The sequence below is a fragment of the Gambusia affinis genome, linkage group LG09 (assembly GCF_019740435.1).
Source record: "Gambusia affinis linkage group LG09, SWU_Gaff_1.0, whole genome shotgun sequence".
Classification (NCBI taxonomy): Eukaryota; Metazoa; Chordata; class Actinopteri; order Cyprinodontiformes; family Poeciliidae; genus Gambusia; species Gambusia affinis.
The window spans coordinates 22,210,458-22,224,035 of NC_057876.1; the positions used below are offsets into that span (position 1 = coordinate 22,210,458).

General features: G+C 37.6%; 1 protein-coding gene across 6 annotated transcripts; it reads left to right on the forward strand.

Moving 5' to 3' along the window:
* The first annotated feature begins 11 nt into the window (after positions 1-11).
* Positions 12-13,193, forward strand: sytl4 (synaptotagmin-like 4). Of its 6 annotated transcripts, none has more exons than XM_044127881.1 (18): positions 12-171; positions 266-314; positions 1,331-1,510; positions 2,916-3,131; positions 4,496-4,605; positions 4,683-4,782; positions 4,895-5,062; positions 5,828-5,939; positions 6,037-6,127; positions 6,201-6,286; positions 7,186-7,275; positions 7,582-7,748; positions 8,092-8,194; positions 9,057-9,218; positions 10,440-10,545; positions 10,620-10,728; positions 11,492-11,700; positions 12,514-13,193. In XM_044127881.1, exons 3-18 carry the CDS (start codon positions 1,392-1,394, stop codon positions 12,660-12,662), a joined length of 2,097 nt encoding a protein of 698 aa, XP_043983816.1. In that variant the 5' UTR covers positions 12-171; positions 266-314; positions 1,331-1,391; the 3' UTR covers positions 12,663-13,193. The 6 variants fall into 6 exon arrangements, with proteins under 6 accessions (XP_043983816.1, XP_043983820.1, XP_043983817.1 ...); XM_044127885.1 differs by having other exon boundaries at positions 20-171; positions 5,852-5,939; XM_044127882.1 differs by lacking the exons at positions 12-171; positions 266-314 and adding an exon at positions 399-521.
* Positions 13,194-13,578: the final 385 nt, after the last annotated feature.

Below are 13,578 nucleotides of genomic sequence, written 5' to 3' on the forward strand. Positions count from 1 at the left end.
GAAAATGTGGAAAGGCTCTCCGACCCGAGGGCTGCAAACTTTCTTTTATCTTCCGGGCAGTGGTTCGGATCCCGCAGAGCCGAAAGAAAAAGAAAACAACACCAGGCATTGAAGCAGGGAGGAATATTAATCAGTGTGGAGGTGCGGTTTGGACCGTGGCGGTGAAACAGGGTAAGTGAAGTTACTTCTACTGGATCGTCTGATGGTTTCTGTGTTTTTACAGCTCTTAATCGTTTTTTCTCTTATTTCCTGTCGTCTCTCACAGTAAACCGAGTCAACACCGACAGCGGACTGGTGTCGACTTTTACCAACAGGTGTGTGAAATTCTCACTAATTAACTAGATACTTTTAGACACTTCTATGTAACTGTACCTACTTACAATTTTTAGCCGTTTCTGTGCGACTCAAACCCGTCTGTGGTCGTCGTTAATGTGGATAGTTAGTGTGAGTTGCGCTGCAGTTTGAGGCTCTTAACGTAACGTACGTCAACGTTCGACCGTTGGTGCGGTTAACGGCTAATGGTGGGCTTCATTAAACGGGCTTTAATCGCCAGATTTTATAAATGTTTAACCTAAACCGATGAGTTTTAGAGACCATATGAGCGTTGTTGTCACTTGTGAGTTTAAATCTGTTCTTATTTGCATTATCTACTTGCCAATAGATTTATTAGGCTTATATGCACATCGTGGTAAACCTGGATAAACTTTATTAGCATCAGTTCTTGTCTTTTGTTAAAATAACCAGTTCCTGGTGGTTGTTTTATCACTCAGAAGTTGCCCTACAGGAACTGTTTAACTGTTGGTATTCAAACTATGAGGAAAAAGTTTAGTGCGTTATTCCTGTACTGTTTCCTTTTGCTTTAAGGCAACCTAGAATTTAAATAAAGCATTTATTTGAGATGGGAATGTGGCTTACTATAAAACTGATGTTGAGTTTAAACAAATGATTATGCTGTTGAACTCCACCCTGCTCTCTGTATCTTTACAGGGTGGGAACCCTCCATGATGGCCAAGTTTGTGTTGTTTCAGCCTTCATTAATCAAAACATTTAACCCCAGCAGAGGATGTCTGTGGGATAGTTTAATCCTCCTGTTTCTTTTTATGCATTTGTTTTGTTTTTTCTAGGTGGGGAACTGCATGCCGTAATCCTTTTTCAGAATTTCTGACTAAAGTGCTGTGGGAAAATATGTTTACATGAAGATTTACTCAAATATCTTTTTTTGATCATTTGAAATGTGGTTTAATCGTTATAGCACAAAGCATTTGGTCTAAGTTGAGCTACAGGTTCTGTCCAGTTCTGCAGAATCTTTCTATTGGTATCTTCTTTGCAGGCTCTTCGTGTCGATGTGCCATCCGTAAAGTTGACCCAGTTCTCCTGAGCTGACTGACACAATGCTGGAGGCTCCTGATTTGATCAACCTGGGCTTCCTGTCCGATTCGGAACGGGAGCTTATCCTGGAAGTGCTGCGACGGGATGAGGAGCTGAGGATGGTGGAAGACAAACGAGTACGGTGAGAAGAGACCAGAGAGTACCAAAACATGTTACATTTTTATGGCCAGGAGATTTAAATGTTGGGGTTCCTTTTAATTTTATGTTCCTCTTGTGACACAGTAAGTTATATTTTAAAGATTGCCATAAACATATTTTACATCAATGTATTTGCAAGTACTTTGATTAACTTCTGAGTTTAGCTGGCTTAATTTGCCATTTTCATGTCCATAAATAGTAGTTTTAGATTTTAAAACTCTGAAAAAATATGGAAATGTTTTTCTTTTTCCATCCCATCTATGCAAAGTAGTTTGTTTTGCAATATGTATGCAAATTTGTAGGGTTACAAAAATACTTTCTCTTGGGGAGAAACAATAACATTTAATTCTGATAGGATTTTAACACCAGAAAGTTGAAACATTTTAAGAAACTAAATTAATTGCAATGGTCTTGTTATTTTATTTGTTATTTGTTATTTTCCTTTGTTAAAGGAAAATTATTCCTTCCCTTCTACTCTTCTCATTATTTTTCCATCCATTTTGCAATCATGTCCTTTCATTTCTACATTAAATTTTCTATCCGTCCATCTATTAGTTCACTGATTGTAATCATTTAATGGGTACATTTTAGTTGTCTTTATTCAATAATAACATTCACACTGAAGTGTGCTGGCTTCATTGCAGACTGGTAACATTTAGGATGGTGCTAAATGCTGCGTGAGCTTTTAGGTAGCAAAAGAAGAGCCATCAAATTCATATGCTCTCTTTTGCTGGTGCACCTTTTCCTTCCACTCAGCTTTCTTTCAATATTCCCGGATACAGAACTCTGAGCAACAAGCTACTTTAGCAGTGACTGGCTTACCGTCTTCTGGAGCATTAATGATGCAATGTCTGGTCAGTGGTTTTTACCTGTGAAGACAGTGTATAAGGTTTGCAGGTGTTTTAATTTACCGTGTTTTGTGGTTCATGTCTGTTGATATGAATTAACATTTAACACATCAGTCAAAAACATGAGTCACAAAGAGGAAAAAACATGAGCTATAAGTTACAGAACCAGCCAAACGATCAAAAAATTTGGCTGGAATATATGGAAATTATTGGTGTGAAACTGAGTTTTCTCTATTTAACTTTTAATTTAGATACTAAATTTAGGATTTTTATTATTTGTAAATCACAATGATCATATTTAAAAAGGCTTGGAATGTTTTAGTGTATAATGAGTTTTACTTTCTGAAGTTGGCCAGAAGGCTTGAACTTTTTCATGCACAACATTCAAATTTTTTCAAATGTACTTGTATTCTTTGCATTGTTGTTTTTTATTTTATTTTATTTCCATTTTCTTTATTGAAAGCACAGATACAATATTCCTGAGCTCCCTGCCTGCAAAAGTGCTTAGTTGAAGTGGTGTCTGTTGGTTATGTATCTCAGAAAGCTGAAGTCGGAGCTGCTGGAGGTCAAACGGAAAGGGGCTAAGCGTGGCGGTGGACGTTACAGCGAGCGGAGCTGTGGCCGATGCCAGGAGCCTCTGAGTCGTCTGCCAGTTTTCTCCAACCAGTGTAAAATATGCAATCACTACGTGTGCCGAAACTGCCAAGCAGTCCTGCCCAATGGATCCTGGCTGTGCAACGTTTGTATCAAAGAAACGTAAGAACTGTTTTGGTCATAGTTTCCCTCATCCTTGCATATCTGCCATCATTACTATTACAGCAGTTGTTCAAAACCACTCAAATTATTTTAAAGACTTGATTGAATTTGTAGATTTTTTTTTTGTCAGTCCTTTATGCCATTGGTTTGAAGCAGTGGTGCCCAACCAAAATCCCAAATCTGAAAATATTCAGGGGGAAAATTGTTCTTTTTCTCAATGAAAAATGTTAAAATTTTATTGTGAATTCTTTCTCTTTTACTTGCACAATATTAAGGCAAATATAAAACTTTAATGTTTACAGTAATTTAGCTTCTTGCACTTAATTGCCATTTTTATAAGCTTATAAAATATTTTAAGTTTATTCCCAACAACAAAAGTGAGATTTTTCTTTTACAACCTTTGCTGTATTTAGCCAAATGTAATGGATGCGTGTGCCAGAGTCTGTTTTTGAGTAGAGACATGCTGGATGTTTGTGGCACAACCAATAACACAATAATAATAATAATATAAAAAGGATAACTCAAGAAAAATTCTTTGTGTTGTAATAATATTTTCCATTCAAGAAGATATAAACTTGCCATGGAAAATATTGTCTTAAAAAAAAAAAATTACAAAAACTGTAATTTTATTGAATTGCTGTCAGGGGTCACATAATATTAATCAAACTTCCAGCAGCAGCTCATTGGAAAGGTGCTGAGTTTCTTTTACTGCAGCACTGCTGACAGAAGAAATCAGACTATTTTCACAAATGTAAATTTATCAGTTTGTAACCATTGATGCAAATAAGCATCTTTAAGTAATTAATTTTGCAGGATATGTTACATTTAGATATTGATGATTTTGACAACCCTAACTGATGCACTAAACCAGTGACTATGATTATGTGGTGACAGAAATACATAAATACAGTACCTATAAAAATTATTCACTCTCTTGGAGGTTTTAAGGTTAAAATAACCAAGGAGGTGAATCCTTTAGGTAGGCAAAAGGTCAGATTACACAGTTATATTCAATTATGTTCAATGAAAATGCAGCTAGTGATGAGATGTGGTACGCCACACTCTGATCTGAGGGGAGCAGATAGAAATGGCCTAAAGGTGACCCAACAATAGAGCCTTGAGGGCCTTAAGATCATTCAAAATGTTCTGCATAAAATCAAGATGTTAAACTTAAAACACTCTTCAATCAACTGCAAAAATTCAACCTTGTTTTGCTACAAATGGTATCAAAACCACTAACTTTTTTTTTGATCAGAAGTTGCATCACCAGCCTCTGCTGCTATGTATCCAACTAGATATTCTTGCCTGGTGTGTATAAATTCTTGTTTCCACACTTCTCTGAATGTGTTTGTAATAAATTTCAGGGACGTGAAGAAGAGGACGGGCGATTGGTTCTACGATCAAAGAGTTAATCGTTTCTCTATGAATCCTGGGCATGACCTCGTCAGGGTCTCCCTGAAAAAGAGACCAGCAGGTTAGTTAAGAACAGGAACCAGACATGAGCGTCAGCGGTTCTGTTTCTGGTTCTAACAGCTTATTTTATTCATATAGCGAAGAAACGTGAAACGGCAGGAGAAAAACTCTTGAGAACTACAGTTGTTCCCAAACCAGTGCCTCTGCCCACACAGAAAAATCTGCCCGTTAACACAGAGTGAGTCTTCATTCCTTATCATTCTTGTTGTTTTCTGAAGGATTAGCGCAAGGTTTATCACAATGCGCAGAAAGGAATATTTCACAACTATTTGTTGCATTTTCATTGGCAGTCAGTCAAGTGAGAATTCAGGATCTATTGCATCAAGGGAATCTCTTGAACTCAAGGACAGTGCTTCTGCAAAGCCTCCACGCAGTGACACAGAGTCTGCAGAAAACGTCGGTATCTTTAGCGCTACAACTGAGACTGAATCCGGCCGGGCAACTCCTGAGCAACTGAGGTAAATTCACAGTTTAACGCCGTTTAGACTAGCCTTAAAATAAAAAGTGAAGTGGAAACTGAAACCTTAACTCGTACTATTTGCATTTTACAAAATTTTAAGATTTAACAATCAATTCAAGCATGTGTGACCATTTTCCCAATGATGTATAAAAACAGAGACAAATAACTAGAGGTCCACCAGTGTATCAGGCAGCCAAGTTCCTTAATTTTGGGAGATCAGAGATCGGCCGATTCTTACATGTGTAGGTGATCTTATCTGCCTTGGCAAAGGTTTAAAAATCAACCACTGCTCTCCCATGAGAGAGGTTTGACTGACAGAATGGCCCATTATGTCTGCCTATTCTCAGTAAACAATAGTCACCTCACTGTTGCCATCGCAGCAACTTTCTTGTTTAACAAAATTTCAGACACAAAAATCAGGTTAGTCTTTTTCAGGATCGATAATTGGCAATTGGCCAGAAAACTGCAATCAGTGAACCCCTAAAAATAACCACAGCTTTTTTCAGTGAATGAATGGGAGCTAAATTATAAAAACAACTCCAATTTGAAATACAGAATATTTTCAAAATTTCACTTGAAGTAAGGCTTTAATTTCTGGAATGTCTTGGTAAGTTAATAAATCTCAGGAATGTTAATTATTTTTTTAAACTGGGTGCAGATTGTTGGTCAGATATTTATTTTTCTTGTTTTGTGTGCTTGAGTAGCAGAATAAATCTGCACATTTCCGAAGTGTTTCTTTCAGTAGATGTGTGTTTTCCTGCAGAGCTCACAGCTCCGTTCCCTCCAGCCCTGCAGCCTCCACGGCCTCCAGTCCAACAGCGCCAGGCAAAACAGACATAGTCAGAACTGAAAGCGGCAGCTCAAACACCAGCTCCGTAAGGACATTTACTTCAATCTTAAATGATTGTAATTTTTGTTTTTATGTGTGGGTCTATATATTTTTCATAATACTTTACTATTTTTGTCCTGGAGGCTCTGGATGTGAAACCCCTCAACGCGAGCTTCGACCTGGAAGTTGAACGACTCTTCAAGAAAAGCGTCAAAATAGACCCAAAACCCAAAGGTTGTTAATCCCATTTAGAAAAACTATTAATTATTTTATTATATTTACATAGCTTCTGTTTATGTGCTATTAGAGTGTTTATCAACACTTGACTTGCGTGAGGAACCAGAGGCTTTAATGGGCATGCGAAGCCGCTCAGTTCCAGGCTTGGACATACAGGTGAGTGGCGAATATTATCGTTTATTTATAGAATCGTTATTGTATCATTTCTTTCTGGTTCTGATCAGGAATTTCTGTCTGTGATGCAATCATTTAAGAATGCCTTGATTGGGGCAGTCGAGTACTTGATTGGGTTTTGATGTTTCCACTTTTTGCTTATACTTGATTATTGCTTGTACTGAATTGGCCTGTCATAATAACAAATTTTATTATCCCACTGATCTGAAGGGGAGCACATAGAAATTGCCAAAAAGTGACCCAAGAATAGAACCTTGAGGACTCTCAATATCACAATATTGTGATATTGTTTATCGAAATATTGTGATAAACAATATTGTGATGATATTGTTTATCAAAGATATTATCGTTATTGTAATAAACGATAATATTATTTTGAGACCATTTGCAAGTAATGTAAGGGTAATGGCATAATAATGGAAGAACACATTTTCTCAAAGATCAATAAACTTTAAATTCTATTGACCATTTGAAACTTGATGACATTTCAAATATCCAAAATAAATAAACAAAACAACAGAAACGACAAATAAACTCAATTATGAAGCCTCTGTAAACAAAAATGTCCTTTAAAAAGGAGCATGTTGAGACCAAAGCACCAGACTGAAAACTTTTGTTGTTCAGTTTTTGGTAGAAAAAAAATATGGATAATGCAAATGGAAATAGTTTGTTTTAATTGATTTATTGTGACGGGCATAGTACTAAATATTTATACTTATCTAAGATTGATTCTTCATAAGTGATATAACAAACATGCATGACCAGAAAGTCTAATTTTACCCAATTGAACCTGGATCACTCAAGCTGCTGTTGACATTATAATGAACTCGGCTGTATAGTGTGACTGTTGTGTTTATTTGAATGTTTTTATGACCACACAGGAGGATGAGGAGGAGGAAGACATCGATCGCTTGGTTAACTTTCATAAAATGTCGATCGCCAGAAGTACCTCCAGTCTGCAGAGTTCAAAGGTGTCAATGCTCTGACATTTCTTACAGCATGCACAGCTGATATCAGCTAATCTAAATGAGCATCTTTACCCTCAGGATTTCCTGCCTCAAGTTCGGAAATCCTGAGCTCATCTAGAGCGTCAGCTTACTCAGTTTTGATACAAACTATCTTAAAGAAAATGGTAAATTCCTGCATGTTTAACCAGGATTTGGATGACAAGAAAACGCTTTATCCTTTAGGAAATATCTGAGCAGCGGTTATCTAAAAATCAATGTTTGCTTCAAAATGCAGACTTTATTACCAACTCCTCACGTCTGTTTGTGCAGAGCATGATGAGTATTTACAGTGAATCCGGAGACTTTGACAGCGTGGAGGTGAGCGGCGACGTCGTCTTCTCTCTGACGTACGATGAACACACACAGAGCCTTCATGTGTTCATCAAGCAGTGCAACGGTCTGGCCTACGCCGACGCATCCCGGCTGGTTTCCAACCCGTGAGTTTTAAACTTCCGACTGTACGACACAAAAACTGTACAAATAAAATCCTGAACTTGTTGAGCAGCAGGACTGATGGTCTCTGTGCATTTTTAATGTGCAAACACACCTCAGCGACGTTTCCACAGCTTTGATCTGTTTAGATAAGAGGCTGTTCTGTTTACACAGGCTCAATTCTTGCATCCCTTTGGTGATTAGCTGAACTTCACAGGAAATTTTATGTCAACATTCGCCTCAGCATTTAGTCAGAAAATGCAGCAGAAGACCAGCAGTTGTTCCTTGGAAAAACCTAAACTTCTTTCATCCTTTTTCTGTTTTTTGTTTTTTTGTTTTGTGTTTCAGTTATGTGAAATGTTACTTGCTCCCAGACAAATCACGTCAAAGCAAGAGAAAAACCAACATCAAGAAAAACACCATCAACCCCGTCTACAATGAAACTATAAAGGTGAACTTTGTATTTTAGCTTAAAGAAAACTACAGAGTTGGTTTTCTTGCTCGGTGATTGCTCCAACTAACGACCGCACCCACTCTGATCCTAGGATCTGTATTTACTTTGCAGATAAGTACAGCTATTGTCAAATATTGATTTTTGGTCCAGCTTTCAGTGGAGCCAGTTGAAACACAAACAGAGCAGCTTGCAGGAAAATTTAGCTGAAGTTTTATTTATATATATATATATATATAAAGATATATATATATATATATATATATATATATATATATATATATATATATATATATGGAAGTAGTTGTTGAATTGGCAATCATTAGGTACAAGTTGAGAAAATTTCATATTTTTGTTTTTCGTCCATGATCTTTATCATTACCTCTCCACCAGACGAGCCTTTACAGACACGTGTGTCAAACTCAAGGCCTGAGGGCCACATCTGGCCCACCGTAGGCTTTTATGTGGCCCTATAGACTCCAAATTCATTAATGGCAAAGACGAACATCATTATCACCTGTTGGCTGGATGATGTTCGTCTTTGCCATTAGATCTTGCTAAGTGGTACTTTGCTGCATTCATTCTGTGCTTGAAAAAGTAGGGCACCGTTCCACTTTAATCTGATTATTTTTATATTTATTACACATCTGTCAAGTTTCCTGTTTGGCAAGAAAGGTGACTCACCTCACTGTAACTAAATCTACCTAATGGTATAAATAAAGTTGATTTAAAATATGACTTTCTGTTTTTTTGTACATTTCTGTTTTGCTACAGGTATTAAGTTTAACTTTTAATGGCCTTAAAAAGTCTTAAATTTGAATTTCTGAAACCCTCCTTTAATTATCTGGTTTTTGCTGTCCAGTACTCCATCGTCCGTTCTCAGCTGGCCAACCGCTGCCTGCTGATATCTGTGTGGCATAACGGTCGGCTCAGCCGTAACGCCTTCCTGGGAGAGGTGCAGGTCCCTCTGGACTGCAGAGACCTCGAGTCGAGATGTGAGGAACAAATGGCTCTCATGGGAAAGGTAGATCAAAGAGACGATTCTGTCCTGAAACGAGATTTTCTGGTGGATGATGGGTATTTTCTATGTAGTTTATATCCTACCTGTTACCAAAACATCTGAGGGAAAAACAAAACTTACAGAAAATGTGTATGTAGGTAGGTATTAATATCTCACAGAAATTGGAGTTTGGAAACCAGATTTGTTTTCTAAAGTTGGTCTAAAGCTTTCTGCTGACCACAGGCCTTTATTTGGGCTTCCTACACACTCTGGAAAGTTACAGAATTTGATTTAAAAAATTTTGTTGTCAAGATGGAACACCTATTGGTGCTCCATCTTGACAATTGTTCTGATTGTTTCTGCTTTTATACATCATTAACTTTTTTTATTAAGAGGCATCGTCAGAAGAGATTTCATATCACTGCAAAATTACTGTTGATTTAGTAACCAGGTTATAATTATTTTTTATGCCTATGAAATAAGATTTTCCTGCCATTAGTCCAAACCTCCCTGCAGCCACAATCTGTCTTCAAAAACCTTTAAAATTACAGGCCACCTTTAAAGATATTTATACTGGAGCACATTGATGGTTTCTTTGTGGTAAATATTACCGCAGATATTTATGAGTGTCTAAAAAATTGAGGTTTAAACTTAATTTCTCAGTAAATGCAGCACCTTCAGTCTGTTTCTGTGCTGCTCGTACGTCACTGATGTGGCAGAAACATTGATCAGCAGCAGCAGCTGAATAATGGAGCCAGTAGGGATATTTGATGTTTTTAAAACAGGAGACAGTCCAGTTGCTCTTCCTCCCATTCTTTTAGTCAGAGACCAACAGTACCTGCAATCAAGCTTAAGTTGAATTTTTTATTTTTAACAAAATCAGAAATAATTTCTCACTTCTGATCCAACCCTTTTTATTCCTTGGACCACAGTCTGCTTTGGAAATAAATATTTTTATTATAATGTAATATAAGAGAAACGCATCTACTGGGCTTTTACTTACTGAGATGTTAATTTGTCTAATTGAGAAACTGCTTTGTGATGTCGCCAAGAGAAACAGATGAATATTTGACTGTTACATCACATCAACTTAAAGCTGTTCATGAAGTCATTAATATGTTTTAGTGCGAGTATATTTCTGTTTTAAAATGGTAACCGGCTGAGCCGCCCAGTCCTGATGAACCTTGTTTTGTCTTTTTGGTTATATTCATGTTTTGATTCCTAAATGTTTCTGACTTTTAACAGACGGGATCCGTGGTGCCACCTTCACCATTTGCTCAGTACAAAGGAGAGATAGTGATCTCACTGAAATATGTCACGCCCAAAAAGACGACAGCAGAGAAAGTCAAAAGTAACGTCTCAGAAACCAGCTTCTTTCCATACACTTTAGAACTCTTTCCATCAGTTCTTGTTTCTTATTTTCAGGTAAAAAAGCGCCGCCTGTGGAAAGTGGAGAGTTGCATGTCTTGATTAAAGAAGCGAAGAACCTGATGGCAATGAAACCTGGAGGAACGTCCGACAGCTTTGTGAAAGGGTGCGTTTCACGCCTTGGGATGGGAACTGATATCGATTCATTATCGATGCTCATTGAGTTGGGAAATAAACTCTAATTCAAAATATGCACCATGATGTATTTGATTGAAACAAAATTAAAACTTGCTTGAACAATAAGAATCTGTGTCAAACATTTTAACATATCATGCAACTTCCTGCACATCAACAGTTTTTGTCCTTCTAATATAATAAACTAGCCTCATCTGAAAATATATTCTTATTTATTTAAGTTGACTGAATGTTGGAGATTATTCATTCAGTGTGGCGCTAACATCAACACAATAATGTGGAGAGGTTTAACGTTACCTGGGACTTTTACAGCAGAAGACGCTGTGATCAGAGAGTCACTGCTGTTGCTAGGCAACGTATCAAACACTTTACATTCCTACAAAACGGTTGCAAGCTGCATGGTGAACTGTTTGAGGATGATGGAAGTACTTGCTCCGTTCATTGTGATTAAAGTTCTGACCATGTTCCAGCCGGCCGTAGTTTTGTCTTTTTTTTTTGAGAAATATAAAGATATTTTGGAGCGCTTCCGCTGTGACGCCATCTTGGATATTTTCTCATTTAAAATACGTAGCATGGGCAACACGTCATCAAGCAAATGCATTACAGGAACCCGTAACGTGTGCAAGAAATTGAACTACTATGAACTGATTCTTGATTCCGATCCTTATAGTTGCTTTAATGAATCATGTTTATTAAAACATTTCTTAACTGGGTTTGTATTTGTGGCTGTGCAGGTACTTGTTCCCGTCTAAGGCGAAGAGTACAAAGAGGAAGACTGAGATCGTGAAGAAGAACCTGAACCCCCAGTATAACAGCACATTTGTGTACAAAGAGCTGAGTCTGGAGCAGCTGAGAGAGATGTGCCTGGAGCTCACGGTCTGGGACAGAGAGGCCATGCTGAGCAACGAGTTCCTGGGAGGAGTCCGCCTCAGCTCAGGAAAAGGTAAAAAACTAATGTATCTGTTTTCAGCTTGACAAGAAAAACTAAAAAAACCAACCAGAACTTCATCAGGTTAATCATATTAAGTGTCGTCAGGGTGTAAAACCGGAATGCTAGCAAATCCTGATTCATACTAAGAGATGAATAGCATTTTAAAGGGGTGGTATTATGTAATATTTACTTTGTCTTAGCTATAAATTATGCTATTTCCTCATCAAACATACCTGGATGTTTCCTTGATTCTCTCATGCTTGAGAATCCTTTAATCACCATGGCAACCATTCAGCTGAAGGCGGTGGACTTAGCACTGCCTTCAAGTCACAGTTCCACCTCTGAGCCACAGTTTTCAATCTACTGAGCTTTCCCCAGATCAGCTCCTTCAGACTAGCCAGCAGCATTTGGCAAACATCTGGTGGAACTGCACTTCTGCTGAGCTCATTATACAAACTTCTCAGTTCAACACTGGTATAAACGTAATACAGGAGCAATGTTGAGAAGAGACAAACTCTCAATTGTTAAATGTGTTAAATTATTAAGTAAAACTTATAAAAATGCTGTATACAAATTACTTAAAATTACAACTGAGTTACTTTATGGTGCAATAAAAACAGATACAAATGCCATTTTAATATTTAAAGATGAGCTCTTTATTTCTGCATAATGGAAAGAACATTGTACATAGATCTTAATTTTCCAGTTTGGTTTACTGTAAGATCATCACTACTTCACTTTTTTTCTCTTGTGTGAATATAATATGAGTTGAAGGAATTTTCCATCATGGATCATAACGGATGCCGTGTAATCTTCACACTGCAGGCGCAGTAAAAATAGGAAAAGAGGAAGTGGAGCTGGAGTCTGTGGGAGAGGAGATCAGCCTGTGGCAGAAGATGATGCAGTACCCCGACTCGTGGGCAGAGGGCACTCTTCCACTGCGTTCCTCAATGGGAAAGACGAAGGGTAAATGAGGACAGAGCTGAAAATGATCTGATGTGATAAGCTCTGCCCTCTGAGACAAACTGGAGTCTGGATTCATTGGAGAAACCAAACTTATCTGACCAGAAGCTCGGCTGCTGCAGTTTTACCCTCTGCTCACTCCTCCCTCTCTGTACGGGACTCAGCTTAATTCACCGACTCCTGGTTGGTGTTACTATTGAAAATGTACCAAACCATCACACTTAGTCACTTTTTCAAACTCTGACTGTATGTATTACTATTTAAAATAATGTAGGACACAGAAGTTTCTTAATTTTTCACACTTGTCTTTATAATCCTTTATAGAAGAACGCTATGAAGGTAAACAATTATAAACCGGTATTATGGATTTCTGGGTTTGGATGAAAACCACCACTGTGCTTTATTCTTATTACTGTTATATTTATAGAACTTCAATTAAAGCCCTTATTTGAATAAATTAAATTACACTAAGTTTATTAAGATTTTGTTTTGGAGTGTTATCAGCAACATCTGTTGACCCAATAAAAGTTAAACCCATCGTGTTCTTGTCTCCACTTTTTTCTATTTGCATCCAACGTGGGATGGAAACATTTAATTGACTTGCAGTTAATTGTCGATTTGATTATTAGATTAAATTTAGCTCAAATTGATTAATAACGTCCGTTTTAGACATTCTCCTAGTGTTGTAGTTTAGCCGCAATCCAGTAGGGGGCGCGGCTGATCATCTCGAGCCGGAGCCATTTATACAGAAAATAATATGACGGCTATTCCAGAACGGGAAGGGAAAAACGGTCCAACAGAGTCAGATGTGGGATGCAAAATGCACCTTTTAAAGTTCTGTTTTGAAATATAAACACCTGGCAACCTAACGTTTCTCTTTAATATCGCTCATTCAGCCGTGATACGATAGGGCGACGTCAATTTCCC

Bases quoted from the DNA above. Each gene is read 5' to 3' on its own strand.
- sytl4 (XM_044127881.1), top strand. From the start codon at position 1,392: ATGCTGGAGGCTCCTGATTTGATCAACCTGGGCTTCCTGTCCGATTCG. The intron at 6,128-6,200 runs GTTGTTAATCCC...ATGTGCTATTAG, and splicing joins AATAGACCCAAAACCCAAAG to AGTGTTTATCAACACTTGAC. The intron at 9,219-10,439 runs GTAGATCAAAGA...GACTTTTAACAG, and splicing joins AAATGGCTCTCATGGGAAAG to ACGGGATCCGTGGTGCCACC.